Source organism: Caloenas nicobarica, chromosome 20 (genome assembly GCF_036013445.1).
Source record: "Caloenas nicobarica isolate bCalNic1 chromosome 20, bCalNic1.hap1, whole genome shotgun sequence".
NCBI lineage: Eukaryota > Metazoa > Chordata > Aves > Columbiformes > Columbidae > Caloenas > Caloenas nicobarica.
The window spans coordinates 7,339,829-7,367,174 of NC_088264.1; the positions used below are offsets into that span (position 1 = coordinate 7,339,829).

A 27,346-nucleotide genomic window follows, 5' to 3' on the forward strand; every position below is an offset into this window, starting at 1 on the left:
GTCCTGGGGCGTCCGTCCTGCCAGCCACTAGCAGCGCCCTGGCCGCTCGCACCCCACGGCCCACCCAGTGCCACCCCACAGCCATCCTGCCCAGCCCCGCAGCCACCCCCGGGCCCCAGCCCTGCCCTCAACCGACATGGCCGCCCGCCGGCTGCGGCGCGGCTGAAGCCACGCGGCGCCCAGCCGCCTCGTCCGAGCGCCAGGCCGGCCGCCCTTCACAACAATGGGCGGAGCTGCCCTTAAAAAACATGGCGGCTGCCCGGCAGCGAGGAAGCGGGGCTGCGGGGGGCGCGGCCATAGAGCAGCGGGCGGGGGCGGGCCAGAGCGCCCCGCAGAGGCTGGCGGTGGCGGCGGGGGGGGTGTCGCCATTTTGGACGGAGGCGGAGAGCGGGGCGGCGGCGGCCAGGTGGGGCGGCGGTCGGGGCCGGGGGGTGACAGCGGCGTGTCACGGCCGGCCGGGCCGCGGGCGGGTTAGGGGGCTGGCGCCTGGCCGGGCGCTGCCGCGGGAGGCGGTGCGCGAGGCTTGGCTGTGCGCCCCCGCGGGTGGCAGCGTCCCCGCGGGTCACACTGCGGTGGGTGGCGGGGGCCTGGCCGCCGCATTTGCGGTTGACCCCAGCAGGCGGCTCAGAGCCCCGCGGGAGGGCCCTGCGCCTTCCCGCTTCTCCTCGGGGCCGGGGCCGGGGCCGTGGCCCGGCCGGGGGGCCGCGGGCGCTGTGGCCGCCCCGCCGCGCGCAGCCCTTGTCCCAGCCCACGCGAGGGCGGGTGTCCTCCGCCTGGTTCCCCAGCTCATCCCCTTAACCTTACACATCCCCGAGAGAGGGAGGCGGGGGAGCCCGGGCGGGTCGGGGCGCCGCGGGTGACACCGGTGCCGGGCGGTGTCAGCCGAGCAGGGCGCTGAGCAGAGACCCCATCTCTCCAAAATAGAGCCTGTCAGGCTGCACGGGCCGCTGGTGGAGCGGGAGGGGCATTTTGGGGGGAGCTGGTGAATTTCATTTTCAGAAGCAAAGTGGGGAGAGGGTTGAGAGCTGAAATGAAGGGACCTCGGGATGGCCCAGCAGGAACCCCCTTCGCAGGGTCTGCAGCGGGAGCGCTGAGACGCTGCGGGTTTTGCTCAGGCTTTGGCGTGAGCAGCGTTTCCATCAGCACCCGGGGTGTACTTGTGCCACGCCATCAGAGCATGCTGTGCTGCAAGGGCTGACTGTAAGGGACAGCCAGAGGGACTGGATTCCTTTTAGAGAGGCGAAAGAGAAGTTTTCACATCGGTTAGGACCTGCACCTGTCTCTCAGGTCTGCCTTGCTACAAGAGGACGTTCAGCCTTCCCTACCTTCTTCCCCATAGATGACAAGTAAGGGAGCCTTAGTGGAGACACTGGGGAAGAAGCTCCTCAGCAGCAGGTCTGGTGGCGCAGGGTCGGGTTTTGTGAGGCTGAGCCTCCTCCAGGGCAGAGGGGGAAGATGCCAGAGAAAGCAGCGTGCTCATCTGACCTGGATCTGCAGGTGCGCTTGATCCTCACTGAGAGGGGCTGGAGGGACAGCTTAGCTGCCCACTTGAGCTTTTAGCCCTCAGGATTTAAGAAATACTTTTGTAATTGCTCCATAATGGTCTAAAGCCTGGCTTTGGCTGGCAGCCTTGCCCTGCCCCCTTCGTATAACTTGATCTTCTAAACAAATAAATGTCCAAATGTCAACAACTAAGTGCATGAAGCAAAGCTGGCTGCCCTCTTGCCTTTCCCTGCAGAGCCCATGGTCAGCACAGTAAGCTGAACGCTGCAAAATAAGCCCAGGAAGGGAGCAAGAATCCCGGATCCATCTCAGCTGCTGGAAACTGGGTAAAGCTTGAAGAGTCCTGTGTAGCTTGCAGTGGCTTTGTTGTTTGTCCCGAGAGGCGTGTAGTTCTTCATGGCTTGGCGCTGTATGGCCAAATCTTCTGCTTTGCCTTGTCTGAGCTGGGTGAGCTGGGGGCTGAGGGCCGACCTCCAGCTGCAGAGCGGCACTGAGGCGGCTGGGGTTGCCCTTCCCTCCCCGTGTGTCTCCAGACAGCTGGACAGGCACCGGAGCACTCGGGGTGGTCACAACAATCCCACCTCCTCGCTGCACTGTGCTGACACGGTGGCTTGCCTTCTGAATGCTGAGTGAACGCCGCCGAGAGCTGAGCCTTTTGCAGACGCCGTGGCATTAGCCCCACACCTTGGCCAAGCTCCAGCTTGGGCGATTCCACTCAGACACTTTAAATGCTCCCTGTCGCCTTTGCCGGGTGTGAGGCTCCGATCTTCTGCCAGTGAGATCTTGGAGACTTGTTGGGAGCTGCTAAACAGCTGTTGCTTTCACTCCCCGGCTGTTTTCTTGCTGGTTGTAGGGGATTTGTCTGTGGAGCCTGACTGTTGGACTGTGAAAGAGGCTCTGTTAACACCAAGCAATTGATTTGCCGGCAGAGGTTGTCTTTGTTTTTACCTTCACCCCCTTTACTGTGCTGGCTGCTGGGGGCTTGTGTGGGACGCAGCGTAACTGGTATCAGTTTTATAACAATTACCAGCTTAACTGGAGTGATGGTTCATAAGGATGTGGCTATAATTAGGTCAAGCTGTCTTGTTTGTTAAATTCCCCTTCAGCTCCCAAACTTGGCAGTGGGGTTGAAGTTTGGGCCTTTTTTAGGATTGCTGTCAGTCTCCCCTGGCAAAGAGCATTGGGAAGCAGCGCCTTTGCTCCTCTCCTTGCTGCCAGAGCCCACGGGCATGGCCACACTGCCGTCCTCTTTCTCTCGCAGGGTCTGCTGAGCTGTCATGGGGAACACCACCAGTGAGCGAGTGTCTGGGGAGCGCCATGGCTCCAAATCTCACCGCGGGGATGGCTCCGGTGCCGCCCACCCCGCCAAGGAGCACCCGCACAAGATCATGGTGGGCAGCACCGACGACCCCAGTGTTTTCAGCTCTCACGACTCCAAGGTAGGGGCTGGCAGCTGCCTTCTCTATCCTGCCCTGGCAGGGCTTCAGCTCACCGGCTGCATGGGGCTGTGGTCCCAGCGTGTGAGGGGTCTGGGCAGAGCTGGGAGGCTGGAGGAGCTCGAGATACCCTTGTCTGGGATGTGCAGCTGGGCTGGCAGAGGCCAGAAGGAAGTAAACGTGGTCCCGGTTGTCTCTGTGTCTCAGTCAGGCTCTGGTTTCCTTTGCTCAGATTCCTGGGGACAAGGAGTTTGTGTCGTGGCAGCCAGATCTGGAGGAGTCGGTGAAACCGTCCCAACAGGCTCGTCCCACTGTCATCCGCTGGGCTGATGGAGGGAAAGAGGTCTTCATCTCCGGATCTTTCAACAACTGGAGCACCAAGATTCCGCTCATCAAGAGGTAGCCAGTCCCTCAGGTCACTCTGTGTTCTCTACTCCATTGCAGGGAACGTTTTCTCTTCTCCTTGCTGGTTGTTGTTCCCTTTGCTTACATGGCTTTCCTCAGTTCACCAAAGCTGGAGGGTCTGAGCACAAACGTGTAGTCAGCTTCTTCCCTGGGTGGTGCTGCATGGTGGTGGGAAGTTGTGAAATGGAGGGACAGGACAGGATGGGCCACTTTGCTTGCCCAGGTGGATGTCACACAGCACCTAGTCCTGGCAGCAGAGGCCTGCCCAGATATGTGGCCATCCCCTGGAAGCTGTCAGCTCTTCCCTTGGCTGTGGTCTCACCCCATGCCTAGTTGTTTTGTTGCCAGCGGGGGTTGTTTATTTGTCCCTCAAATGTCTCCCTGCCCTAATGATGTTCTCAGTGTTCTGCAATACATCTGTGACTTCCATGAAAACAGTAAGTAGGACTCTGGGCATAATCCCAGCAAATCATCTGGAATGGGTTTATCTCAATTGCAAGCTTAACAGAGCTGCTACACTTGCTGCCCCCGTCCTGCAGTGCCAGAGCAGGGTTAGATATGTTGCCCATGTCTCCTCTCCAGCATGTTTTGCACAGGGTGTCTGCCACACTGATTTTCCCTGGACAGCAGGGCAGGTCAGCGAGCTGGGCTGCCTCCTGCGCTCCTTGCAGCTTCCGTCCCAGGGGTCTGAGCCACGCTTGCACTCTGAGCGCTGGCGCCTGTTGTATCTGTGCCTCAGATCACTGAGGATGAGTGAGCTTAACCCTGCATGAAGGTGTTGGGGTAAAGGGGCTGGGCAGCGCGTGAAAAAATGCTGTTTTCTTGGACCCCGTGGAAAAGCAGCATCCAGAGCATCAACAGGGTGATGCTGTTGCACGTCTGTTCTCTCTGCACAGCCACAACGATTTTGTCGCTATCCTGGACCTCCCAGAAGGAGAGCACCAGTACAAATTTTTTGTGGATGGCCAGTGGGTTCATGACCCATCTGAGGTAATGCTCAAAGCTTTATCCCTGCAGATCTTGTCTTCAGGGGACTAGACACGATGTGACTGCAGCAGAGGGGGAACAGGAGGGGTGGAGGGTACCTGCCAAAAGGAAAGGGGCACCTCCATCCCACAAGTCCTTTCAAAGGCTTGTTCCTTTGGGCTTAGACATGCTGTCTGAGGGAGTGTCAGGAAGGTACCGATGGGCAGGGAAACACCAGGAGGCCTTTAAGGTCCATTCAGAATTGGCTACATGGGAAGATGGGCCTTGGGGTCAGAACTCACTTGCAGGTTCTCCTCCAAACTGAATCACATGGAGGATGGGTATAGGAGGTGATGTAGGAGTCTGGGAGTAAAGGGAAATCCCCTCAGGGTAAACAGCAGAGATCTGCAAGCACAGAGCAGAGCTAGACACTTGGTCACCTGTGCTCTGAGCGCAGCAAAGTCAGCTTGGGCTGGAAGAATCTAAGCAGCATGGTGTGTGCTGTGATTGGAGATGAACATAGAAAGACTCTTACCTCATTTCTCCAGCCTGTGGTCACCAGCCAGATGGGGACGATTAACAACCTGATTCACGTCAAGAAGTCTGACTTTGAGGTGTTCGATGCTTTGAAGGTGGATTCCCTGGAGAGCTCAGAAACCTCAGGTCGGGGTGAGTTTTTGTGGCATTACAGCTTTGCATGTGCTATTTTCCACCTCCTCTCCTCTGACACTTGCTGCTCTGGGGATGAGCAGACCCCCTGAGCAGAGGTATGGGCCTGCATCCAGGAAGAGTTTGGCAGCGCATCCTCAGCAGCCCACAGCTGAGGCCTGGTCTCCATAGAGGGGTTATGCTGGTGTAACTTGTTCTGTGCTGGCACCGTCCCAGCACAGGGTCAGTGCCTGTGCGTGGCTGAGGCAGCCATTTCAGACTGGTGAATGGCAGGAACATCACCCCTTTCTGTCTGCTCAACTGTGAGCAAGTCATCCGATCTGGGGTACAAGCTAGGCAAGAGCAGGATCCGGGTTATTTTGAGCAGCCACTCTTCGTTTTCATGCCAAGGTAATTTGTACTGGTGCTAGCACATCAGAAACCTCCCTCTCCACTTGTGTTACAGCAGCAGGTTAGGTTACCACGCGGACACCAGCAGCGCTGGCTTGGTGTGTAATGCTGGCAGGCAGCTCAGTCGTTTTTTAGTCCAGGGTGCTCCGAGCACAACCCGCTGTCCCTGGTGTAAATCCCGTCTCAGATACAGCCTCAGCTCCATGTCCTCACCCAGCCTGGGCAGGAGAGACTTCACTGGAAAGAAGCCAGCAAGCAGCAGGAGCTCCAGCGAGGTAGAGCCCTTCCAGGTGCTGGCTGTTCCAAAGCAATCAGGTCAGATGTGTCTGGGAGGTTCAGCCAGTCCAGCTTCCAGTGGCCACAAGTTCCTGTGATCCTTCATGTGGGCTGAGCAGCTGCTCGGTCTGGACTTCCCATCTACCCTTCCTGGGACCTCCTGGTCAGGCAGTTCTGCAGCACCACGAGCACGCAGGCGTGCTTCTTGCTGTGCCACTGCTGCAAAGGGCACAGCTCTGGGGCAAGCCGGCTGCTTGCTACAGGGGGAGTGACCCAGCTGTGCTGAGAGCAGCATGCAGGGGTCTTGCGCTGGATCCCACAGGGTGCTTGTGTTGTGTCAGTGCATGTACCAGCTTGCAGTCCTGCTTGGAAGTGCCCAGGGCTCGCCTGGCTGCTGCTTCTGCTGTGAAAAGTCTGAGCTGTTGCTACAGGATACATGGCCATGGCTCATACAAGATGTTTGTGCCTGTAAGAACCTTCTGGGTCCTTCTCAGTGTCTTGGGACCTGCTCTTTGCTCACCAGTCCTGCTTTAGCCATTTAATGTCTCTTCCTGTCTCTTCTCTTCAGACTTATCAAGTTCACCACCTGGTCCTTATGGCCAAGAGATGTACGTATACCGGCCCGAGGAGCGCTTCAAATCGCCGCCCATCCTCCCACCTCACCTTCTCCAGGTCATCCTCAACAAGGACACCAACATCTCGGTGGGTACCAGCACACTGCCTGCACGTGAAAAGCCACACTGGGGTTGGAAGGGAAGTCTTGTATGCTGGGAGCCTGGCTTCCCCTTGGCATTTCCTGGGAAAAGCATCACTTTTCCCCTTAACCACGCTGGTTTGGCCCCTTGCTCTGTTCCTGTTCAGAACAGCCAGAGGCACCAGCAACTCAGATTGCCTGAGGTGGTAGATGGCTGGGGCTGGGAGGTCAGGGCTCTGCTGTTCCCCTGTGACACTCCTGTTCTCCTAGTGTGACCCAGCACTGCTGCCCGAACCCAACCACGTCATGCTCAATCACCTCTACGCGCTCTCCATCAAGGTAAGGGCAGGTCCCTGAGGCTGCTTGGGGAGGGAAGGGGCTACTGTGGCTCCCGGGAGCCTGCAGCACCTGCAAGGAGCAGAACCCGGACAGTGTGGGCTGGAGACAGTGGTACAGGGACAGGATCACCCACGCAAGGACAGCTTGGCTGCCCAATGAAGTGTGGCACACACAGGGATGTGGGCTGAGGGCTCCTTGCAGCTCCCAGTTCCCTGTAGCTGCCTCCCCACAGTGTGGTGGAGCTGGGTCAGCCCTGGGCTCCCCAGCTGCACACCAGCCCCTTCCCTCGCTCTGCCCTGGCTCCCCATTGTGAGTGTTGGACGTGTCTCGCTGGCTGGGAGGCTCAGGACAGTGGAGTGGGGGCTGAGGCTGCTCCCTGAGCCCACAGAGCCCTCTTCCCAACGGGTGCCTTGGGGTTGCTCCTATCCCAACCGCTGACGCTGTGCCTCTCGCAGGACGGCGTCATGGTGCTCAGCGCCACGCACCGCTACAAGAAGAAGTACGTCACCACGCTGCTGTACAAGCCCATTTGAGCTGGGGCCTCGCCCACCCCCCCACGCAGGACACGTAACGCCGCTTTGTCTGCACACATTGGGCCACGGGACTGTGGGACAACTGGCCGCTGGCTCCAGCCTCGAACCTGGCAGGGACACAGGCCCCAGCAATGAGCCTAGGGCCACTGGGGCCTGTGACACTGTCCCACCCTACTGGTGTGGCTTGATTTAACCCTTGGTTTCCACCCACCTACAGCTCCCCTTGGCTTCTGCAAGTCTCTGGGGCCACTTTGCTGCTCACCAGAATGGCCTTCACCAGAACAGGGCTTCACCCTGCCTGTCTTCTCCAGCCTGCAAGGGCCCCGAGGCAGTCCTGCACCTGCGCCCAGCCCAGGAACGTGTCCTACCTGCTGAAGGTTGCTGTGCTGTCCTGGTGATGAGCCTCCAAGACCACCCCAGCCTGCCCCAAGTCCTGAGGGTGGGGCTGTCCCCCTCCTTGTGCTCCCCAGCTTTGAGGAGGGCTCTGGCTGCAGCTGCAGCCCTCTGCCAGGTTCAGCGTCGAGCCAGCAGGAGAGCTGGTACAGCCAGACACAGCCGCACTTACCTGCCGCCGGGACAGCACCATCAAGGACTGAACGCCCCGTTCCCAACACCGAGTGCTTCTGCAGGGCAGGGCTGACTTTGTCACAGCCAGAGGGACACCTGCGCACACCCCTGCTCTAGGGGGCCTGGGGAGAGCAGAGCAGGGCAGGTACCCCAGGACCCCGGCTCCACCGCCTGCTGCCGGAGCAGCGCCCCGCCACAGGGTTTTCTCTATTTATTACAGTATTTATTGTTCTCGGTGCTGCTGGCCTGGTGTTGGTGGGGGGCTCCAGAGCAGCGAGGGGAGGGAGGGAAGGCAGCAGCTGGTGGGGCACAGAGCTGCCCTTGGGGTCCTGGGGTGGGGCTCGGGGCCACCCCCATGGGACCAGCTGGTGTCTGTGGCACCCTGTGCTGGAGGTGGCTTGGGGACACGGGGTGCACGGCTGCAGAGACAGGTGTGCCAGAAACACCACAATCCAAAGGAAACGTTTATTGGGGACTCTCCAGCCACTGAGCAGAACATGGCATTTCTTACATCTTCCTCCTGCACTGGGGCCCTGACATGCCCAAGGAGCCCCTGAAACGCAGCTCCAATACCTCTCTCTATATACATATACATACATCCGCGAGCAGGGTTGGGTACACAGCAGGGTTACAAGCGGAACCAAGTCCCGGAGCAAGAGGTGCTCAGTGCAGAGGGCAGAAGCGGGGCAAGCACTGAAGCACAGGCCAAGCAAAGGCAGGTGGAGGCACACAACCACCACGTGAGCCCAAACCCACTCACTGTGCAGTACTGGGCACTCCAGACCACTGCCCACCCCAGCCCTTAGTGGTAGCAGGGACAGGCTCCGCTCCAACCCTCCGGAATGGCATGGCTTGGCAGCCAGTGGGCTGTTCTGCTGCCGGGGGCATCGCTCCCTGCCCTGCCTGGGGCTCACACAACGGGCAGAGCCTGCTGGGCCTTCACCTGGTGAGAGAGCAGACATGGCAGTGATGGGGAGCTGCACCGGGGGCTGCTGGGTCCCAGGGACACAGAGTGGGGACAGCCAAGGAAGCTGGGTCCTTGTGTGTGTCTCCTTGCCGCACTGCACCCAGGTAGCCCTTCAGCACCCCTCATCAGCCACCACTCTGCCCATCCCCAGGGCGTTGGGGCTCACCAGGGCAGGGGCACTCGCTCCTATCCCGCCCTGGCTGCCAGGGCAAACTCACCTCCAGGTTTGTCCTGGCCTTGCGCAGCACGTTGTGAGTCCTGGTCACTGCAAAGGAGAGAGAGATGGGGGTTGGTGAGGTCCCTGTGCTGCGGGGCCACTCCAGGCATGTGGGGACCAGGCCGGCTTGGCCGTGCCACCCCGCAGCAGGATGGTGCCACCCAGGCCACGTACGCTGGCTCACAATGAACTGCTCCATGCTGTCCTTCAGCTGGGCTGTGCTGCGCAGCCGCTCAGCCGTGCTCTGCAGAGCATCTTCCCTCTCGGAGAGCTGGGCCCGCAGTGCCGCAATCTCACCCTGTAGCGCCTGCTCCTGGGACAGGACTGGCATGATGAGCAGCGAGCGAGCATCCAGCCCCACCAGCCCCCAGCCCGGCGCTTACCTTGCCCCGGTGCTGTGCAGGGCTGCCGGGCAGTGGGGTGCTCCAGAACGCCGCGAGGAGGGACGCGCACTCCTCCAGGACGCGGTGCAGGGCGCTGGCGCTGCCCCAGAGGTGCCCCGTGCCTGCACACCCCAATGCCTGCGAGAGAGGGGTGCGGGAGCAGGTGCCGCTGGGGCACCCACATCCCGCTGCAACCAAGGACCCACCGTGCCCAGCCCAACACAGCAGGGCAGTGCTGGGAACAGCCCTGGGAGTGGGCACTCCCTGCCATGTACCAGCCCTGAAGGGCTCGGGGCTGCTGGTGGGCTCAGGAGCCCCTTTGTGCAGGGTCCACAGAGCAGGGTCCGTCCCCCAGCTGCCATCAGCCCTGTCCTGCCCATGCATTACCTCCTTTCCCGGGAGCAGGTAGAGCGCCGGGCGCATCAGACACATCAGCTCGCGGGCCAGCACCTTCCCCTCCAGAACATGCTGCTCCAGGGCCCGGTAGGTGTCCAGGTGGCCGATGACGTGAGTCCCTGTCGGTCCCTCGCTCTTCCTCATCGGTGGGTCTACCCCACAAGGCTCTGTAGAACAAGGAGGACTGGGTGAGGACCACTGTCTGCTCCCCCTGCAGCCCTCCCTGTCCCATCCCAGGGGCTTGGCTCTGCCCTGGGCTCTCCATCCCTGCTCAGCAAAGGTGGTGCCATGAGTTTGTCAGGACTCAGCAGCCCTGAGGCACATGTGAGGTCAGGCTCTGGTACCCACCATCCATCCGCTGGGCCACCGATGTGTCAGAGGGCAGTGGGGAGAAGTGGGGAGCTGCTGAGCTCGTGCCAACATCCCGCACCGGAGGAGATGGGAAGCAGCCTGGAACAAGAAGTGTCTGAGCCCCTGGGAGTGGCCCTGGTTCCATGCCTGGCACAGCTGGGGGACCTTTCCCCCCCTGCTTACTGCCTGCAGGGCCACCATGTCCCTCCTGCTGCCACGACAGGGAGAGGTGTTTGGGATCCCAGGGGTTGCAGAGGGGCCAGGCACCCTTGGACTAGGAGCTGGGCAGAAGAGCTGGGGTTGGTGGTGGCATCTGAGGGGGCTGGTGGCACGTCCTGTACCTGCACGGGTCTCAGCGGAGGGACCAGGGAGGCTCTCATAGACACGCAGCTCTGCACGCAGGGTCTGCAGGAGCACATGATGCTCCTCACTCTGCTGCTGCAGGAGTGTCACCGTGTGCTGCAGCCTGCAGAGGAGTGAAACATGAGTCTGGGGCCAGCCGTGCCACCCAGCCCTGTGAGCCCCAAGCCACAACACCCTAAACCTTACCTGTTATTGTCCTCCTGCAGAGAGCGCCGCTCGTCCCGGAGCTGCCGGATGGTCTCTTGGCGCTCAGCAAGCTCCTCCGCCAGCCTCTGCTGCTCCCCACACCTCTGACCCAGCTCTGCTTCAGCCTCCCGCGCCCGAGAGCAGGCGGCCAGGAGCGCCTCCTGCACCCGCGACAGCTCTGGGGATGGAGAGCATGGAGGTGTCACCACCAGAGCCCTCTGGGACTCGGAGCCGGGACGCTGGTGGTCTGGCCCTACCTTGGGAGAGGTGGTCTCGCTGGAGACGCAGGGTCCGGTTCTCCTCGCACAGAGCCTGGTTCTCCACGCTCAGCTGCAGCCCTGGCTCCAGCCCCTGGGCGTAGATGTCACTCGGCAATCCTGCAGAGGGGGGACTGGTGCTGAGTCTCTCTCCCAACACCCCACCGTGCACGGGGTGAGTGTCCCCTCTGTGCAGTGGAGCGTGCAAAGCCTGGACCCTCCCCGAGCCCTCCCCAGCAGCCCCAGTGCAATGCTGTACCGCTGGCCTTGCCGGCAGAAGCCAGGCGGCGTTCGAGCTGCTCCCGGAGCCGGTCGTTGGTGCAGATGGACTCTTCAAGCCGCTGACGCAGGCTGCGGATCTCCACCAAGTGCTCTTCCAGCAGGTCTGCCCCTGCCGCAGCCAGGGATGTGGGGACATGTCGGCTCTGCCACCTGCCTCGTACCATCCCCACCATTCTGCCCCATACTAGAGCCGTGACCCACAGCCGGGTCTCCTCCCTGTTCTCCCACACCCAGCCAGGATACCCCCATGCTCTGCAGCATGGACCTTACCTGTTAGCTTTTGGCTGGAGGGGTACCCCAATGGCAGGGCCCCGTAAAGCGGCTGGCCAGGAGGGGGTATGTCCCAGAGGGTGCGGGTCTCGGTGGCCCCAGGGGGCCCAGCCGAGCTCTGCAGCACACCATGACAGCAGAGCGATGCTGGGGCTTTGCTGCCCTCTCCAAAGGGACCGAGTTGGGCTGTGGGCTTTGCTGGAGCTGCAGGCAGCGTCACATCTGCACACGGGGCAAAGCGGTGAGGAGAAGGGCAATGAGCGAGGAGGAAGAACGAGGGTAACACACCCCTGCCATGTGCTTTTAGCCCTCTTCTCCCTCTGTCCAACAGTGCAGCCCGATGTCCCCCCCAGGTGATCCCACATCACTGACCGCCTGCCCCAGTCAAACCCATTCCTCCTGAAGCGCAGAGGCTCTTGCAGGGCTTGCTGATTACATGACATGAGTTGGAGGGTCTCAGCTCCACTCCTACACAACAGCTAACCAAACCAGCCCTTTCCCAGAGGCCCTAGGACTTGCAAGTGCCCACACCAAGGTCTAGCACTACCTCAGGCTGTGTCCACCCCACCTGCCAGGTCCTCTCTACATGAGAACCACATGTCCCCATTGTCCCTCAGCCAGAGTGATGGGACCCAACCTCAAAGCAGTGGCCCTGGGGAGCAGGAGAAGGGGCAGGGCAGGACAGGCAGGTCAGAGAGCGCAGGATACCATGCGGCGCGGCACACGGAGCATGCAGGACCAAGCCCATGCCACGCTCACTTTCTCCCAGCTGCCTCCGGAGCACCTGCAGCTCCTGCTGCGCCTCGGCCAGGGAGCAGAGCGGGGTCCCGCAGCAGCCCAGGAGCGGGGCGCTGGTGGGAGGGGGTGGCCCGGCAGGCAGGAAGGGACCGAGCCCAGGGGCCAGCGCAGGAAGGGGAGCGCTAATGGGTTTGGACAAGGAATCAAATTGAAGGCCTAAAGACAGGAGAGAGATGGACAGAGATGTTAGCACAGCTCTGGCTCAGCCCCTCCTCTCCAGGGGCCCTGGCACACCCCAAGAAGCTGGGTCACTGTGTCCAGAGGTGCTGCAGGCTGGGTTGTCCCAGCCTTGCAAGGCTGTGGCACCACTGCAGAGCTTCCTGAGATGCTGCCCTGCAGCCCCAGGTGCTGTGTGTTCACCCACCCAGGCTGGTGCTGCAGCACAGTGCTCTGGTGGGCACCTACTGCTGCAGGCACCCACACGCTACAGAGCGGCCGCAGGTCCCCAGCCCACAGCTGTGGCCCCCAGGCACGCTGCGGTACCTGCGAGTCGGGCGGGCTCCTGGTGGCACTGGCTGCACTCGCTGGCCATGTCCCCATCAGAGCAGGGCTCCAGCCCCTCGGACACAAAGGAGGTGCTGGTGGCAGAGCGGGACGACTCGGAGGGCGAGCGGCTGCTGCCTGGGGACTCGCAGCGCTCCTGCAGCTTCGCCTCCAGACTTTTGATCACCTTTTCCTTCTCCTGGAGCTCTCGGCTGAGCCTGTGGAGGTGGCCCGTCACAGGAGCTGGCAGGACAGGGTGACCCCCATCCCACAGCCCTTCCCTGCTGTGCCGTGCGTGTTCTGGCACGACACCCCACATGCTGCATCCCACCCGTGCTGTGAGGCTGCCTGCACCCTCACCCTAAAAGCAGTGATAGCTCCCGGGGTGCGCATACAGAGTAGCTCCCCCAAGCCCTCCCTGGTACAGGTACCTCAGTGCCAGGAGTTCATGGCTGGTTTTATCTTCCCGATCTTGTCGATCTCCTGAAAAACCAAGCCAGAGAACAACCAGTCAGCGTCCCTGTGCCCCAAGCTCCCCATCCCCAGAGAAAGCTGCGGCAGGAGACCCCAGTTCGGAGTAGATAGCCCACACAGCATAAAGTGTGCAAATAGCCCCAGCCTTCCACAGCACGCATCCAACTATCCCCTCCCAGCCCGCTGTGCCCCACAATGCCCGGCCCCAGTGATCCTCAAAGGTACTTACTAGTGCCCAGCTTGTCGCTGAGCCTCTCAGCCAGCTGCCTGCCCTGGGACAGCTGCTCCCGAAAGCCCTGGCCCAGGTAGTAGTCGATGTCAGTGCCGCGGAGAAGCTCCTCGAAGGACCGCAGGGCATCGCGCAGATGCTGGGCCAGGCTGCGGCTCACCCCACGGCCCTCCCGCAGCGTCTGCCGCAGGTGCGACAGCTCCCGAGCCTGCGCTTGGATCAGCGAGTCGTACTTCCTAAAGGGGGGATTGGTGAGCCGGGGGTCAACAGGGCCACCAGACCCCTGCCAGAGAGCACGGCAGGGATGGGGTACCATGGGGAATCTGCTGTGCAAATGCCCCAGGAACCCAGGTGCAGGTAAAGCGCTCAAAAAGAAGCCACCACCTTAGGCAGCCCCTGGAGGCTCCCCCATAGCCTCCCGTGTGGCCCTGATCTCCGCCGTCATACCCTGGCCAGGTGGCAGATTGCAGCTCCTTGGGCAAAACCCCTCCGGGCTTGGTTGTGGGCAGCTGCGCCTCGAGGAGAGCAACACGGTGCACCAGGTGCTGCAGGTCACGGTGTGCCCGCAGGGCAGGCGGGCAGAGGGTGCTGTGGCCATCCGACTGCCAGCCCTCGTCCTCGTCAGTGAGGCTGTAAGCTGGGGACACCAGGGCCGTGGGACCTGGCAGGGACCGCTCGGCGCCCGAGGTGTAGCCGCTGGTGACGGAGACGGAGCGGGCACGGCGCTGCAGGCTCTGGATCACCTTGTTGGCATTGAGCAGCTGCACCTTCAGGTCCTGGATGTGCTGATGTAGGACCCCTACATCTGCCGAGGCCACGGCTTTCCGAGCAGCCTTGCCTGCCCCGGGCATTCCTGGCTGGCACGGAGACCCCAGCTCCTCGCCCAGGCTGGGCTCGCTGAATACATCTGGCTCCTCGCACTCTGTAGAGGGGACAGGGCACGGTGTCACTTCTCCACGCTGAGTGGGCAAGGCACAGGGACCCCTGGAGTCCCAGCTCTCCTTACCGGGGCTGGTGGTCTCGTCCCGGTCAGCTTCTGTCTCACTTCGCCCACATGTCTCATAGCCCAGGTCCTGGAAGTCCACCTGCACTTGCTTGCTGAGCTGCTGGGCGTGGGGTTCACCTGCCGGACAGCCCTGTCAGTTCAGGGTCCCCCTCCAGGCAGGATTCTCCTTCCCTACCCCACATACAGCACTGTGCACAGGGCACGCCAGGCTCAGAACAGGCCTCCCCCCATCCCACTGGGGGTTTTAACTCACGGAGCAGGACGTGGTACTTCTCCAGCTGCTCAGCTTGCGCCCGCACTGTGGCCTCCGAGGCGGCAAGTTTGTCCTGCAGCTCCTGGCACTGCCTTTGGCCCTGCGCCACCTGAGAGCGCAGCTCCGTGCCCAGCCCCGGCCAGTCCCCGCCGGGGACCATGCCCTCTGCCTGCCGGAGGGGACACAGGCTGTGAGCTCCCCACCTCCATCCCCACCCCGCTCCCCTGTGCCCAGAGCACTTACGTGACTCCCGTCCTCTCCAGCCAGGGCACCAGGGCAGGGTCTCTTGGGCACATCATCTTGGGATTGCACCTCCAGCGCTGGGCGTTTGGTGGGCACAGCTCCCCTCTCTGCTGACATCCCCTGGCCATCCCCACCGCCACCAGCCGGGTGGTCCCCAAGGCTGCTCCGGCTCTTTCGCTGCAGCCTGCGGGGCTCAGGGACTGGGGAGCTGCCCAGCCCAGCCTCCTCCTGCTCCCCGCTCTCCAGCAGTGATGTGGCTTCACCCATCCGCTCCTTCAGCTCCGCGTTCTCCAGGCACAGGCTCAGCATCACCTTCCTGGGGGCACGAGGCACTGTGACGGGCAGGCAGCAGCCGGGATGAGGGGTGTCCCCTCAAGCCACTGCCGCCCACCAGCTCCAGCGTCCCAGGACTCTTGCCTGATGTGGGAGACAGAGGAGAAGCCGGCTTCCTCCAGCTGTGCCTTCAGCTCCCGCAGCTCCTCTTCTGCCCGCAGCTCCCGCTCTGGCACGGAGGGTGCCACGCTCCCCGTGGGGTCCCTTTCAGTGCCCCCAACTTCCTTAGAGGCCCGGTGGCTTCTCTAGAGGGACAAAGGCAGAGGGTGATGGGGACATTTCCAGAGGCTGGGCAGAGGCAGAGGCACAGTGCACAACTCCACCACCCTTGTTCCCAGTGTCATGCTGCCCCAACTCACATGGCAGGTCTCTGCATCGTGGGCTGTCTCCTCAGTGCTGTCAGTGAAGATAGTGCTGGCATCATCAGCATTTGTCCCTGTGGCCTGACCTAGGGGACAGCATAGCGCAACGAAGAGCTCAGAGCAGTGGCAATAGTGGCACTACCTCTGTTTTCTCCTCCCAGGAGACGCTTGCTCTTGCCTGTGCCTGGTGCAGGGGTAGTCCCAGCAGGACTGAGGTCTCCCTGCTGTCCCTGTGCCCTGACACCCTCTCTGTGTGTTGAAGCTCCAACCCAGCACCCTGTGCTGGCCCTGCACCAAGGGAGGGGAGAGTCCCAGCTGCCCACAGCCCCAGGGATGACACCCCAGCAATGGCACCCACATCTTGGGGAGGGAGCCTCACTGACACTGCCTGACCTGGCAGGGGTGCACCCCAAATGACAGCCTGCCCGGACAGGGGCAACTCAGGGAGGATGCCAACAGCCACCCCGCCCACACCACCCAAGCCCTGCTGCCATGCATGGCACTGGGCTCTTTGCAAGCACCGCACTGGCCTTGCTGAGCTGCAGCAGGGCTGAGAGAGGCTTGTGTCCGCTACCACAGTACATGGGGCCTGGGGCCCACCCTGCCCCACAGATCTGAGCTGGGGATGTGCTTTTCTACTTGCACACAGCTCTGCTCCTGCCCCTTGGTGCACAGTCTGTGGTGAGGGCTTGCACCCCTTGTCTGGGCAGCCTGTCTCCCACCCAGCTGCAGGGCCCTGCCTGCCCTGATAGGCTCAGGCTGTGTGTGCTGGGACATGGGTGTACCCCAATCCCCCTTCTCCCCAGGGAAAGAGCAGCTCAGACATGGCCCAAGACCAGCCCCTGCGGCTGTGCAGGGCCAGGTTTGGCAGCTGCCTGTGTCCCACAGGAGATGCAGCTGCTTTTCCTGTGGCAAAACCCAGCACCATCAGGTCTAGAGCTCCCAGGCAAGGCTGAACACAGAGCAGGGGAACACAGAGAAATCCTGGCAGCAGAAGAGAAGCCAAACATTGCTGGTGAAGGAGAAACCAGCAGGGAAGCATACAGGTCCTGGGAGGGAGATTGGAGGGAGCAGCCAGGAGCACACCTCACAGCAGGGCAGGCAGTACACATGGATGGTGGCACACTCAAGAGATCTGCTTGTGACAAGCAACAGCCAGGAGATTGCAAAAATTCAGGGACATGTCTGGGCAGCCATCACCCTGTGTGGTGGGGCCTGTTCACTGAAGCTGCTGTGCCCCAGGGAGCAAGGACAGGCGTCATGGAGAAGCGCTGTTCTTAGAGACAGCTGGAAGTGGTAGCAGCACCCCTGGGAAGAAGCAGCTCCCGTGGGTGGCATTCAGCATAGCCAAAGCACAGCCCTGTGAGACCCCAGGGACATAACCTGCCAGGTGACAAACCACCCAGGGCTACAGCTCAGTGGCTGCATGGCCCCGAAGGGTGAGGGGATGCAGACCCTCGGCTACAGGTTTTGCTGGGGGGCTTTCAAGCTGGGTCACTGTGGCTGAAACACCAGGGCAAGGTGACTCCCAGCCAGCACAGCTGCTCTGGGGACATGGGAGAACCACCACATGTGCCAGGACACAGCACCCCACTTCTCACCATCGCCCACAACTCCACACAGCTCCCAGTGCAGCAAAAGGGAGCACAAATCTCAAAGTAAAAACGAAACACAGGGAAGAAGAGGAAGCTGGTGCTGGGGGAGCGGAGAAGTGTGCACATAGGGCAAACTGTGCCCAGGCTGCTCTTCGTCAAGTGCTTGAACCCTCCATCGCAGCGGGACAACACCAGGGTGCAAATTCAAAGGGACAGGGGCTTGCTCAGCTCTCTGTTACCAGCAAAGGAGACAAGGGATGCAACCCCAGCATTATTTTTCACAAACTCTTCTGTCTTTAACACCTAGCCTGAAGGCAAAGAGAATTAGTTGCATGGCTTGAAAACTGCATGTGGCCTCCAGGCACAGGATACCTAGGTGAATTGGCCGCACTGGAAGTCTTCACACGGCTGGGAAGAAGGGAAGCAAAGTCTCCAGAGAAATTAAGAGAGGAAGGAGAGACAGCACAAAGCATGGCGCAGTTTGAGAGAGGGTGCTCTGAGGTATGGGATGCTCAGGCCAGTCCTCCTGCGGGGCAGAGGAGTACACAGCCCAGAGTATCAGGGATGAAAGGAGACCCTAAAGAACAGAGCAGAGAAGCTGGGACGCCTCAGCCTCCAATAACATTCCGCTCTAGGACACTTCACGGAAGTGATGTGAGCAGGGACAGGGACAGATTTGCAGCAAAACACACACACCAGAAGAGATGGGAGCTGCTGGAGCACCAGCCAAGACTTCCCTCATGCCACACCAATGAGCCCGTGCTGGGTACTGGGCTCCATGGTACCTGAGGGATGAGGGAGCCAGCTGGGCATCAGAGCCAGGATGGAGGAGGGAAGGTGGAAAGATAAGGACAGGGATGCAAAGGCTCCTACAAAGTGAGAGGCAGAAGGAGAAAGAGAAGATGGTGCTACACAGCGAGAGGAAAGGAATGAGATGAAACACAAGAAAGGAAAAGTTAACTGAGTACCAGAGCTGCTCAGCAGCCACCAGCTGGGTCCCTTCAGGCCACATGAGAACTGCAGAACTCACCATGCGGCTCAGTGCGGACCCCGAGGAGCAGCGCTGACCTGCTGCATGCGAAGCGAGAGCTGTGCTGCCTCTGTCCCCGCCTGAGGCAGGGAAGAGAAGACCTCAGCATGGGTGCAAGGCATGGGATAGCTGGTGCCATGTGAAGCAATCACAAGATGTACAGCACAGCAGTCGCAGGTCCAGGTGGTGCAGCCCAGGGAGATGGATGGAGTTCTTCTGCTCCACCTGCTCCTAGTTCAGCTTCCCAGCAAGCAGAAGCCCAGAGATATAATATTTGCTCCTTTCACCTTGGGAAGCAATCAAGTACAAGACAGCTGATCCATGCCCTGCTGCGCATGGGAAGCGCTGGTCATCAGAAAGCTGTTGCTATTGTTTTTCAGCTCTCGTGTCAGCCCCACCACTCCCTGAGGAGGTGAAAGATGCCCTAGAAAAGGTATGCAGTGGGGGCAAGTGAAACTGTCCCCAGCAGAGCACAAATAGGGCCCTGCCCATTGGCCAAGGGGTGTGTGGAGCCTGTAAGCAAGATGTGCACATACAAGGGAGCAGACCCAGACCCTGGGAGCAGGAACAGGTCTCAGTCCACATTATCTGTCAAAAAAAGAGGAGGAAGCTCTCCCTTGAAGGCAATCGCAAGCCAGGCTGAGATAACTTAAAATTAGGAAGAAAAAAAGTCAGTAAAAATCATCAATACTGGAGTAGGATTTTTTTAAGCATGAAATCAATTACTGGTTCTACACTCAGACTTGTGTAAGAGCCCCAGGCAAGTGCCACCAGGTCTTGCAGCCCTTCTGAAGTTCTCTGGCTCTGGAACCCACTTTTCCATACGCTCCTTCTCCTTTTGGGCCAGCCACCATCAACCCAAAAGGGGGATGTCACTGGGTAAGAAAAACGGGAAGGGAATACAAAAACTCACACTCATGCACTTGGGAGATGGAGAACATCTGGTGTTTCCTTCAGAGAAAGGGAATCTTTATTTGGCCCATGGGGGTGGGAGAAGGGAGATGGAGGGAAATCAACTAAAATGGAATGATTTGAATGTGCAAATACATCAGTGGCCACCAGGGTGGGTCAGACAGGAACATAACACAAGAGACACAGGTGGATTGCACTGGTCGCCATTTCCAAAGCAGCACAAAAATAAAACAAAACAAACAAACAAAAAAAAGCCCGCACCAGTTCTATTGTACCATTACCAAGTACCAAAGCAACCCTCCCAGAGTCAGTGAGACAGGCGCACTCGGTTAGTGAACCGTTTCCGTGGCGGGCAGGAGAGCGCCAGTGCTCAGAAGGCATGCTGGGGTAGGACTCTCACACGCTCCTGTTCCCCACCTCCTATGGCGCCCTGAGTCTCCAGCCTGCTCAAACGCTCCAAGCTTCTTCCAAGAGCTTCTTCCAGCTGTCCCCGGAGCTCCTGGACCCCTTCCAGCTCCACCTGCAGAGTGTGGTCTCTCGCAGCGCTAAGCAGATGTGCCACACAAGAGGGAAAAGGGTTAGACAGGCTGCAGCAAGCACACACTAATTGGCTTCTCCATCCAGGACTGCCATTTACTCCAGGGACGCACTCCCTGCGTGCTCCCCAGGCAGCTCAGCCACCTCCTGCCTCACCTCTAAACCTCCCCAAGAGCACGGCCATCTCCAAAAAAGGCTCCAGCCCATGGTAGGGAACTCCTAGTCACAGCTGTTCTTCAGCACTTACCCAGGCACTCCATTTATGTGCTCTCTTGCTATCAGGTAGCTCAAATATCCCAGAGGCTGCAGCCCCATGAAGGGCAGGGGATTAGTACAGAGGACAAAGACGCAGGCCACTCTGCGCTGCTGCGGGACAACCGCCTGGATAAGCACCTAGATTGATCTTTATCAACCCAACAGTTGGCTGGGAATTTGACAGCAGCCTCTGAAAGGTGGCCAAGTGTGGGTGGGAAGCTGAGCCAGGAAAGGATAAGCCAGGGAACAGAGATGGCAACCCCAGTGACTGAACAAGAGGTGGCAATGGGGGGAGTTCACACAGCATTTAAAACTGGCCACTACAGCCTCTTCAAGGGACGAAGGCAGCCTAAAACTTGTACTCCCAAAGCTCCCATTGGACTCCCAAAGCCACATTTTTGTCTGATTCTTTGCCTAGACTCCCTCTTTCCCACTGAGGGCTCTCAGACTTGCAGAACAATCAGTGCTTCAGGGATTGAGCCACCAGACCACCCATGCTTGCCCCAGCAGTGGAGCAGGGCAGCACAGAGGCAAGGCAGCATCGCTTACCTGTCTGGGTATGTGTGAAACTTTACCAGGCTGCCGTATAGCTGCCTCTCTGCCTGGAGAGCCTCATTTAACCGATTCCTTTCAGCCACCAGCCCTTCCAGCATCAGTAACAACTGGTTGGAGAGAAAAGACAAGATCCAACACTTAAAGAGAGATAGAAATAAAAGGAGACATCTGGTTGCCCCAGAGAAACAGGGGCTTCCCCTCCCTTCCTTGTGTCCAAGCGATCAAGTTGACCAGCATCACCCCTGGACTCCTAAAAAGACACTGCCCTTGAGACAAGTGCTAAAGGGAACCAATCCTCTCCTCTGTGTTCCCCCTATTACATGCAGCCAGATTCCAAGAACAAGCACATCTCAGCACACACAAAGGCTAAAAACAAAGCCTCATAACCAAGCACCAGTGGAAATTAAATACATCCAAGCTTGCCCCACACAGCACACTACCTGCTGCTTTCTGTTTCCAGTAGCCTCTTGTCCTCGTGACTCTGCTATGGCCACTTTCTCCCGAAGCACCAGCACTTCTTGTGTCAGCCTTTCCATGGCTGGAATTTCTTCAGGATCCACCAGCTGCATCTGCAGATCCTGAAAACCAAGAGCAGGAGGGATCAGTGAAGAAGGGATCAGTAACAAGGACAGCTGGACCTTTGTAATCCTCCTTGGAATGCAACTGCCAAGTTTCCAGTGTTTGGAAAGACCCAAGTCTCCTAAGAAATGCCAAAGCATCCAGAGTGCATTAGGCACAGACAACAGCCTGGAGCAAGAACCGAGAAGGGACATAATGCATTCTCTTTAAAGGACTTGAAGGGGGTGTTTGGTACACAAGGAGCAAAAATACAAACAACACCACTCTGGGGGTTTGGGACCTTCTGGCCAAAGTTACACAGAGGGCTGCAGGCAAACCAGCAATGATACCATCCATGGACAGCCAACCACGTTACTCTGAGAATGTGGGGAAAGAAGAGACTTCTCAGTTCCTAGGTGGAACTGACCCAACACAGGGCATTATCTCACCTTGATGAGGTCCTCTTTGATCTGGATGGTCCTGGTCAAGGACTCAATATCCGAGGCCTGCACCTGCAGTTCTTCCTCCTGCGTGGCCACAACAGACTGGAGAGCAGTGAGCTCCCTCTAGGGAGGGAACAGAAGTTTGTGAAAGACTTCAGAAAGCCAAAACCTCACCGCAAGCTGCTGCCCCATTTCCCTCACTGGAGGTACTGTCACGATAAGGGGGTCCAAAACCTCCAGCGAGGGGCAGCCAATGGTCTCCTGTAAGCAAGGGAGATCAGCACAGGCTCCATCAACAAGCTTACCCTGCTTTCCCTTTCCTTCTTTGCTATGAGTTCCAGCTCCTCTTTGGCACTAACAAGATCCTTCTCCAGTTCTGCTGCTGACATCATAACTGCAAAGACAGCTTGGTTACTGCAGGGTTACCGTGTGTCAGCTCTGACTCCAGAGTACGACAGAATCCTTCTTTGTCAAGATAGGTCCACAATGCTTGTGCTGCTCTCCATCACACTGCCTCTCAGTAAATGCTCTTCTTCCCTGCTTAATTCTTGAACAGCAGCCCAAAGCAACAGCAACACGCCAGGCCTGCTGTCCCACCCCAGCAAAGTTCAGGTGTGCTGGCCCCAAGGCAAAACCCAAACCAGATGCACTTGTCTCAACCCAGCCTCAACCATAAAGTCAAAACCCCTCCACTGGACAGCATCAGCTCTTCAGTGGAAGCACCTCACCTCATAGACAACACCAGCATTTCTCTTCCCCACACTCCCATCCCCAAACCACAACCCAAACAGGAGGCACAGCTTTATTTCAAAATACTCACTCTTGCTCAAAGCTCTTTACCCTCTCAGAGTTCCATGTAACCATGTTTCCTACACAGCAAAAAACCCTGGTCGTGTTTGGGGACCTTGAAAGAAGCTGTCACCACACTCACCTCCTTCTGTCCTGCAGCTGCTGTCCCCCTGGCGGGGTCCGGCAATGGCTGTAGCTCCACAATCCCTTTGCAGTATTTCCTGAAAGCACAAAAGCCTCCAGTTTGGCACCTTTATGGGGAATGTAGCTCTCACAGCTTCCCCAGAGTTCCAGGATTGCAGCAAAGCCGCTGGATGCTTTGTTGATGCCTCTGAAATGTGAGAAATCAATGAAGGGGATCTAGCTGGGTAGTGGGGACAAGTGAATGGCACCCAACCTAGAAGCTGTATGTGTGGGCAACAGGGCTCTGGCCTTGTTTTATGTGGCGCTAGGAGTTTGCTGGCAGTGAGTTTCTTCATAGTAAGGATTAAACAGGTTTCACTTAACTGCAGCAAACCTAGCTTTCAGCTGAGACTCTACTAAGACCTACATCTTCACCAAAAGATGTAGCCCACAGGGACAGTGTGGGAAGGAAAACACAGAGCTTGGCCCATAATACACGTCCCTGGAAGTCTCTCGAGTTCACTATGATCCTGGGAATAGAAACAAGCAACCTGTTTACAGCTGCTTAAAAATGTTCAACATGTCAGCTCACCAACAAAACATTAACAGCTGCTCAAGTAGGAGCATGGCATATGTGGCCTTGGAGTTGTGTTCAGCCTCAAAGGGGTTTTTAGCAAAGCTGCTTTAAAAATATCAACTCCAATTGTGGAAGAGACAGCAAACAGCCAGCAGGCTCTGCCAAGCATTAGTGGGACCTAAAATTAGCCTCTCTTGTCCCCTCCAGAATGTGACAATGTCAGGGAGGGGATTACAATACAGCAAGACAGCCCAGCCCAAGGAAGGACTGGGTCAATGCTGGGAGGTAAGAGGGTGGATTTCTTTCATACTCTCACGTGCCCTAAAGGACTCAAATACTGCCTGATCAAAATGAAACGAGACACCAAGTGACAAAAGCTGGTGGAATCAAGATCAGAACATCCAGGCAGCATTTCTGCTCCTCAGTTTCTTCTCTTCCTCCTATAGGAAGTCTCTTCCCTAATCCCACTTTCATTTCTGTCATTCTCTGTGGTGCTCCCCTCTCTCCCATTTCCTCCTGTCACCATCAGCTCTCTCTGGAGCCCCAAGGCCACAGGCAGAGAAACACGGTGCACAGTTCTTACTTGTATGGGCTGTTTGTCCCGCTTCAACAGCCTGACACCAGCTGACTGGGTCCCAACAGGCTCCTTTCCCAACATATGCTCACGCAGGAGTTGTAACTCACAGCTCCTTTCAGCCAGAGCGTGTGCCATCTTCTCAGCAGCTGCCTGATTGAGCAGAAAAAATAAGGATCATCAGGGCTGTGATCAGGGCTAGGATCCCTGTCCCTCACCTTCCTTAGAGACTAAAGGAAACCATCTCAGTATTTATCTGACACTCAAGACTGGAAATGATCTGCAAATGAGCCTGGGAGCTACTACTCTTGGCCACTCACAGAGAGCTCCCAGAGAGCTGCAGCAAGGCTTGGCCTCTGCCTACAGAGGAAGAAGCTCCGCAGCTTCTCACACCCCATTCAGGAAGGGAGAACTGCAGATGACAAAGAGGAGGAGACAGCGCTTGGCCTTTTAGCCCCCTTTTTATGAAATGCAACTCAATGCAAAGTATCTTGGATAACACTGAACTGCACCCAGTGTGCAAGAGTGGGAACTGTGGCTCTTTAAGTGGCATTTACATGCCCAGAACCATGCACTAGTTTGACTAACATGTAAGTTAAGAGGCAATGAGCAGAGCTTCCTCAGGTTTCTGCACTGGACAAGAATCAGCTCAGAGTCTTCCTTTTTGATCTGGTAACACATGAAGCAGTGACTGTCCCATGGCCCCTCTGCTGCCCCAAGCCCAGGAGCTCAAATACGTAGGAAGACCTGCACCTCCTTCCACATAACATACACAAACCCTGCCCAGATCACTGAATGGCAGAGACCTGACACTTGAACACTGCTTCAAGAGCTGCTTATTCATAACTGCTCCCACGTGATGGGCCAAGACCAACCTAGGACCAGTTTCTATTTGCTTAACACAAGGCAGAGCCACTCACTCCTGCCTCCCCACTGCAGCACTGTACACAACTCACTCGGCTCTGCTGCTCCTTGGTGCTCATGGCCTGCAGCAGCTCCCGGATTTCAGCATCGTGCTCCATGGTCTGACGATTCCTGTCACTGAGGAGATCCTGCAGCATCTTCTCCTTGTGCTGGAGACGCAAGCACAGCTCCTCTGCTACCTCGCTCTGCCCTGGGCCCAGCTTGCACAGCAGGGTCGCTGTAAGCTCCTGAAGAAGGCGAAGGAAGGGAGAGATGGAGAGACATTGCTACCATCAAACTGCAAGCTGCTCAAGGACAAAGAGCTCTTCAGTCTGGGTGTAGCCAAGAGAATGGTGTCTCAGCAAACACAAGCGTTTACAGGTGCCAAAAGCTGCCAGCTCCCAAAGCACTGGGCACAGGTTCAAGTGCCCTCCTCAGAGGCAGGGAGCCAGCAGGCTCTGGTTTGAGACCACTCTCTCTGCAGACAAACCAGCTGAAGGCTCAGGAAGCCAAGCTAAGGCCTTACCTCCACCTCCTTGTTCCTGTCATGCAGGCAGGTCTGCAGCTGCTGGATGATCCCCTCCTGCTCCTTCTGCCTGCTACAGGATTTGGCCTCCATCTCCTCCTTGAGCCAGCGGAGGTTTTGGCAGGTTGCTGAGACCTGCTCTAGTTCCAGGGTTTTGGCTTTCAGGAGGCTCTCCAGGCTCTGGGGACCACAAGAAAAGCAGCTCAACCAACGACAAAGGTTTTATCCTGAATTAAGCAAAACTGGTAACACCAGTCTCTCCTGCTAGTGGGGTCATATAGATTCACCCCGTCCTCTCCTGACACCATGCTCACCTCTACACCCAGCCCAGAAACACGAGTGACCCAGGAACCTGCCCCGCACACAGGGCCAGAGGAAGGCCAGCAACCTGCAGCTGCTCTGCCCAGCAACAACCAGAGCATTCACAAGAAGGCCTGTCCAGCTCCACACCACAGCCAGGCTGGACTCCGCACGCCCAGGTACAAGCACTCACATGAATGGTGGCCTCATTGCTGGACAGGACGTTGCGCAGTCTCTCCAGGTCACTTCCATGCTCTCTCATTGAGAGATGGAGCTGTTGCAGCTCTTGTTCCTTCTTCTCCAGGGCACAGAACTTCTCATCCACTGCTCGCTAGGGTTAGAGAGGGTGATCACTCAGAATAGAGTAGCAGGGCTCTGCAGCCCACCACTCGCTGTGTGGGGCACCTGAGCTCTCCCTTTCAGAGGACTCCTCTGGAAGGCTGAGCCATGAAGAGCATGTAGAAGACATTGTCACTTCCAGGGCCACACCACTGATAGCAGCCCAAAGGCCAAGCCTCAGGGAAAACTGAGACATCACCAACAGACTGTGCTCGCTCACCTCCAGAGCAGCATCCCTGTCGCTGACTCGCTGCTGCAGTTTCTCCAACATGGCATTGACGGCTGCAGGGCTCTTGTCCAAGCTTTGCTGGCATTGCAGAAGCTCCCTCGATTCCTAGAGGTCAGACACACACACTCCCCAGTAGAACTGTCAGCCCAGAAACCCCCCTAGAAAGCAGCACAGAAGAATCAAGGCTAACTACCTCCACCCTACACTTGCTCTACCCTTGCATTAAAGGGTGATAGAGTCCCAGCACCTGAGGCTGGTTGAGCAGCACCTGCCAGGGCTCACCAGGTGTTGCTGGGGGCTGAGGTACTTTTTGAGTATTCTGAGGTATTCTTTCTCATCTTGGGAGCCCAGAAGCATCTCTTCCCTTCTTTGAAGGGCGAGCGCGAATTCTACAGACTGACTTTTGCATCACCAAACACCAAAGGAGGAGCAGTGGCCCTGGCTAGTTACACTCACTTGAATCTTTCTGCATCTCACCTGCAGAAGCTGGTCCTTGCGAGCCAGATTCTGACTCAAACGCTGAACTCTCTGCTCCTGGGCCTGCAGCTCCCGGCATTTCTCCCACTCCGCAGTCTGGAGCTGCTGAGCCTTGTCCTGCAGCTCTGCCTGCAGCTGCTGTACCACAGCACGCAGCTCCTGCAATGGAAAAGCACATACCTTGGCAGTCAGTCCTCAACAGACCTGTAAACAGCAGGCCAACCTGAAGAAGCCAAGAGCAACAAGGGCTGTGGGAACAGCCAAAAATGCTCTGCAATACTACAGCTTTCACATCTCAAAACACACTTCCACAGTGATGAAGTTTGGATTTATTTCATTTCCCAGGGTATCCATCCATCTAAAGCCCTTGCTCTGGCAACGGGCAGAGCTTTACAGTCAATTACAGCCAACCTGTGCAGCAGTGGGCATTAACTTTGTAACTCCACAAAAAGAGATGGGACATTTGCACCAGCCAAAAACACACAAGTGACAACATACCCACTATCAAGTGTCTTTGCTGATTCTAAATCCTCAGATATGAAGCTAAGGAGGCTGTAGAATTCTCTCTGCAACATGTGTTAGCCAAGCGTGCCCAGACTGGTGTAGGCAGAAATTATGAATGAGAGCAGAGTACTGACTACATTGGTCATGCAAACCCAGAGACTTCCAGGCTAAGTGTTTGTCATACCTGGTTGTGTTTCCAGGTTGCCTCTTTCTGCTGCTCTTCCTCACGTGCCATGGTCTCTAAGAGCTGGGTTGTTCTCCTGGCTTCAGCCAGTTGATGCTCTTTCTGGCGCTGAGCCCTTTTCAGCTTCCGCACCTCCAGTTTGGTGCAGAAAAGTGTGTTCTGAAGATCCAGCAGTGACATCTGCTGCTCCTGGGATGAGAGTGGGCTCTCTGACATCTAACAAGAGTGAGAAGCAGAGAAACTCAAAGATTCACATCATGAGAGAGACTTAAGAACCAGGATCCCTGCAAAACCAAACCCAATGT

General features: G+C 57.9%; 2 protein-coding genes across 7 annotated transcripts in view; one reads left to right on the forward strand and one right to left on the reverse strand.

Moving 5' to 3' along the window:
* The first annotated feature begins 342 nt into the window (after window positions 1-342).
* Window positions 343-8,009, forward strand: PRKAB2 (protein kinase AMP-activated non-catalytic subunit beta 2). Of its 3 annotated transcripts, XM_065649047.1 has the most exons (9): window positions 343-406; window positions 1,739-1,829; window positions 2,765-2,942; window positions 3,172-3,338; window positions 4,241-4,334; window positions 4,859-4,979; window positions 6,214-6,347; window positions 6,610-6,678; window positions 7,134-8,009. In XM_065649047.1, the coding sequence occupies exons 3-9, from the start codon at window positions 2,781-2,783 to the stop codon at window positions 7,209-7,211; spliced, it is 825 nt and encodes a 274-aa protein (XP_065505119.1). In that variant the 5' UTR covers window positions 343-406; window positions 1,739-1,829; window positions 2,765-2,780; the 3' UTR covers window positions 7,212-8,009. The 3 variants fall into 3 exon arrangements, with proteins under 3 accessions (XP_065505119.1, XP_065505118.1, XP_065505120.1); XM_065649046.1 differs by lacking the exon at window positions 343-406 and having other exon boundaries at window positions 1,677-1,829; XM_065649048.1 differs by lacking the exon at window positions 343-406 and having other exon boundaries at window positions 1,677-1,829; window positions 4,859-4,973.
* A 220-nt stretch (window positions 8,010-8,229) lies between these two features.
* Window positions 8,230-27,346, reverse strand: part of NBPF8 (NBPF member 8) — a 29,196-nt gene continuing 10,079 nt past the window's right edge. For 2 of the 4 annotated variants that reach the window (XM_065649041.1, XM_065649038.1), the window contains 33 exons: window positions 27,042-27,257; window positions 26,354-26,512; window positions 25,868-25,981; window positions 25,502-25,639; window positions 25,009-25,188; window positions 24,536-24,730; window positions 23,589-23,732; window positions 22,448-22,526; window positions 21,822-21,910; window positions 21,523-21,639; window positions 20,956-21,093; window positions 20,510-20,622; window positions 19,586-19,713; window positions 15,629-15,717; window positions 15,354-15,514; window positions 14,937-15,252; window positions 14,694-14,862; window positions 14,441-14,557; window positions 13,882-14,356; window positions 13,435-13,670; window positions 13,163-13,214; window positions 12,732-12,949; window positions 12,210-12,404; window positions 11,451-11,672; window positions 11,158-11,289; window positions 10,899-11,018; window positions 10,642-10,819; window positions 10,434-10,558; window positions 10,090-10,191; window positions 9,346-9,908; window positions 9,137-9,275; window positions 8,964-9,010; window positions 8,230-8,721 (listed from right to left, as the gene is read on the reverse strand). In XM_065649041.1, the coding sequence (XP_065505113.1) occupies window positions 8,689-8,721; window positions 8,964-9,010; window positions 9,137-9,275; window positions 9,346-9,908; window positions 10,090-10,191; window positions 10,434-10,558; window positions 10,642-10,819; window positions 10,899-11,018; window positions 11,158-11,289; window positions 11,451-11,672; window positions 12,210-12,404; window positions 12,732-12,949; window positions 13,163-13,214; window positions 13,435-13,670; window positions 13,882-14,356; window positions 14,441-14,557; window positions 14,694-14,862; window positions 14,937-15,252; window positions 15,354-15,514; window positions 15,629-15,717; window positions 19,586-19,713; window positions 20,510-20,622; window positions 20,956-21,093; window positions 21,523-21,639; window positions 21,822-21,910; window positions 22,448-22,526; window positions 23,589-23,732; window positions 24,536-24,730; window positions 25,009-25,188; window positions 25,502-25,639; window positions 25,868-25,981; window positions 26,354-26,512; window positions 27,042-27,257 (5,499 nt within the window). In that variant the 3' untranslated portion in view covers window positions 8,230-8,688. The remainder of the gene's footprint in view (window positions 8,722-8,963; window positions 9,011-9,136; window positions 9,276-9,345; window positions 9,909-10,089; window positions 10,192-10,433; window positions 10,559-10,641; window positions 10,820-10,898; window positions 11,019-11,157; window positions 11,290-11,450; window positions 11,673-12,209; window positions 12,405-12,731; window positions 12,950-13,162; window positions 13,215-13,434; window positions 13,671-13,881; window positions 14,357-14,440; window positions 14,558-14,693; window positions 14,863-14,936; window positions 15,253-15,353; window positions 15,515-15,628; window positions 15,718-19,585; window positions 19,714-20,509; window positions 20,623-20,955; window positions 21,094-21,522; window positions 21,640-21,821; window positions 21,911-22,447; window positions 22,527-23,588; window positions 23,733-24,535; window positions 24,731-25,008; window positions 25,189-25,501; window positions 25,640-25,867; window positions 25,982-26,353; window positions 26,513-27,041; window positions 27,258-27,346) is intronic. The other 2 variants (XM_065649040.1, XM_065649039.1) reach the window with 2 other exon arrangements.

What these genes read in the sequence shown, in the direction of transcription:
- PRKAB2 (XM_065649047.1), top strand. Translation starts at nt 2,781, where the DNA reads ATGGGGAACACCACCAGTGAGCGAGTGTCTGGGGAGCGCCATGGCTCC. An exon ending in GGGTTCATGACCCATCTGAG is followed by an intron (nt 4,335 to 4,858) that starts GTAATGCTCAAA and finishes TCATTTCTCCAG; the next exon opens with CCTGTGGTCACCAGCCAGAT. An exon ending in CTCAGAAACCTCAGGTCGGG is followed by an intron (nt 4,980 to 6,213) that starts GTGAGTTTTTGT and finishes TCTTCTCTTCAG; the next exon opens with ACTTATCAAGTTCACCACCT.